At 38.2% G+C, this 3,000-nt stretch overlaps 1 protein-coding gene across 1 annotated transcript in view; it reads right to left on the bottom strand.

Moving 5' to 3' along the window:
- The window catches only part of NMT2 (N-myristoyltransferase 2), a gene marked incomplete at its 5' end in the record, with an annotated part of 13,543 nt that overhangs the window by 6,191 nt on the left and 4,352 nt on the right, over positions 1-3,000 (bottom strand). The window contains one exon of the mRNA XM_010138273.1: positions 940-1,110. Within this exon, the coding sequence (XP_010136575.1) occupies positions 940-1,110 (171 nt within the window). The remainder of the gene's footprint in view (positions 1-939; positions 1,111-3,000) is intronic.

The following is a 3,000-nucleotide window of genomic DNA, read 5'->3' as shown; positions in this document are numbered from 1 at the left end:
GAAGAGCGTATCTTTCTCCAGCTGTTCCAACTATGCCTTGGAGATTTCCAAACCAAATGCTAATCCATCCTGGTGCTGGTCATTTTGCAAGAAGCTTTGTGACCAATAGGTTGGAGGGTGGGGCTGATAGGGTGGGGAGGAAAGAGTAAGTGGTAGGAACAGATGATGGTCTCCATCTTGTTAGTGGACAAAGATTATAATTTTCAAGATAATTGAACTCCTAGCTGACAGCAACTTGTGACAGCACCAAGGGATATTAACTTTTACTTCTCTATTTTACATATACTTGTGCATATACATGTATATGCACACAGACACATACTCAAATTCACACACATATATATGCACACAGAGTTTACTGGAAAAATATGTTTTACTGAAGCAGACCATCAAAAAAAACCCAAAACAAACCTAATTCCCCCACCAGGAGGTGCCCCTAAAACTGGTTTTAAAAATGAAGAATTTGGAACAATTGTATGCCAGAAATTTAGGCAGTGGAGAGGATGACACAGAATTCAAACCAAATCCTTATCTCAGCCATTGTATCATTTTCCCTTCTTACTAGAAGAGGAGATTTGAAGACTGCTCCTTATTATCATGTCATATGTCTATGGAAAAAAAATACAGGAATGCAGGTGGAAATGTGTTTTTTAAAATATATAAGGTTCTTTGCTGTAATATTTCCAAAATAGTGGTATTTCGACATTTCAAAACTCTTCTTTAAAATAACCTGTTATAAGAGCACTGTAGTTTATCACACCCAAACATCTTCTCATTAACAGAATGCAATACAAAAAAACAGGCTTGGCATCATGATATCAAATTCTACCTATAGCACACATTTTTCCTACTGTCCACATTTCAAAAACTTGGCTGATACAAACTTTTTGCAAGTGGCATTCACATATACATTCATGAAGTAGTTAGGGCATGTTTTACCTCTACTACGTAAGTGTCAATAATATGATCCCGAGGCAGGAACCAGTGGGCTACCTCTTCTTCATCCATCACAGGGGCAAGATTAAACTGTTTCAAGTAAGTGTTGATTAATTCTTGTACTGCTTTAGTATCTTTTTGCTCCATTGGTCTCAAACCCAAAGTCTTTGTGGCCTTATTGTAACAAAAGAAAAATAAATGTTATGATGTTGAAAGAAAAACTGCATACACAGCAAAGGCAGAAAGTAGGTTGCTCCGCTTGCTGTAACACATTCATTATCGGATTTACTCCAGCCGCCTAATTCACTGTGCTATTTTACAAACGGCTCGCAATCAGAATTCCCTCTCTTCTAATTATTGAGACAGTGGGGCACTTCAATCTTTGTTTCATTATTGAAACAACTTCATTTCTCTAGGGAAAAGAGATACCACTGCCAACAGCCTAGACTCCATGCATTTTGTATTACTGGGGTTTTTTTTCAGGTCGTCTTTATTTCTTATCTCCTTCTAAACTACCTAGGGCCAAGACACAGAACCAAAACATAAAGCAACCTGCATATCAGAAGTTAAGCTGAAGACAAGAGCACTTACGATTCAACCTTATGAAAATCAAGCTATAAACAAAATTCAGCTGATAAAGTTTAATTAGAAATCATTTAACAAAAAAATTCCACCTATTCTTAAAATTTGCAAAGTCCCTTACTAACTCAACTTTCTGTACAGCCACAACTGCTGCTCTATTAACAAGAAAGCTTCTTGTAACTTAGAGCTGCCTGAAATAAAAAAAGCTATAGTATTTTAACAAATAAAAGTATTCATCCAATTTCAAACTTGACAAGAGAAAAAAATGGCTTTCCAGTACTATGCGACTGATGTTTAAATGAGCAAAGGCGATTAAAGTTTTCTCCTCAGCTTTTGTTAAATTTCCTGAATATCTGCTTTTAGGGAGGCTAAGGCTTGTTCTCTTCAGAGCTCATTTATCCTGCTTCATGTGTCTGAGCTACATACTTGGGCACGTATCACATTAATCATAGCAAAGTCAATTGCATGAGCATCCAGGTAGAGACTTGAATCTGGAAGCCTGAAATTAGTACAGCTGATTAGGCTCTTCTCAAAAGGCATTATTCTGGAGGAGGTATTTATTCACATCCTCTGGAAGTCAGCAGCCAGATGAAAAATCGAGGCACGTTTTGCCACAGCTCTGGCCTGTGTATTACATTTTAGTCTTCCTGCTTTCCTGAGCAGCCTGGGACTACAGTTTGCCTCCGCAACAGCACCACATCTAGATTTTTAAACACCTTGAATCCATAAGGGTATTCACCTGACTCATCAACATGACACTTCCTATACCGTGTTTCATTGATAACATCCTTAGGAACTTCAATACGAAAGGTTAACTTCAGCTCCCTCCAAGCCTTCTTCCCTCTTCTAAAGCCAGACACTGGAGCAGGATGGGAGGAAAAGCAGCTAGGTTGGAACATCTTTATCCCTCAGCAACACTCAGAATGGCCCAGAGTAAGGGAAAAGTGTACAGAACTGAGCTAAAACTTGCTTCTCTGCTCCACGTATTAAGCTGCAATGAGCATATACTCATGTGTGTATCCTGGCTTTGGACCTCAATCAGTCAGGCAAAGACGTATAAACATGCTCCCGTCCTTATTCTAAACACAGCCAAAATTTCTCTCTTTCAGAAAACTCCTTGCTCAAGTGATTAACCACTTGGAAAAAATAAAGATTTTTTTTCTATCTATAGGTACAAGCACAAACACAACCTTCAGTGAGAGTGGTAGTTATTCAATTGCAGCATTTATTATTTCCACAAACCTTTTTAATTTGGACTGTTCAAGTGATTTGGAATGATTAATTCCTCCTAAAGAGAGATGAGTTCCAGTGGCAATGATGTTCCAAGAATGCTAAGAAAAGAGGTTAAAATTCAAGAAATGCGAGTGTTTTGTGCTGAGGGACAGGACAGTGTGGCCCAAATAAACAAACTGGTGTGACAGTACTGTTTATGGTAACAGGTTGAAACTGAGGATAAAGATCCTGAACAGCACTTACACTCTT

Source organism: Buceros rhinoceros, unplaced genomic scaffold, assembly GCF_000710305.1.
Source record: "Buceros rhinoceros silvestris isolate BGI_N320 unplaced genomic scaffold, ASM71030v1 scaffold45046, whole genome shotgun sequence".
NCBI lineage: Eukaryota > Metazoa > Chordata > Aves > Bucerotiformes > Bucerotidae > Buceros > Buceros rhinoceros.
This window is presented reverse-complemented; position numbering and strand designations above follow the sequence as displayed.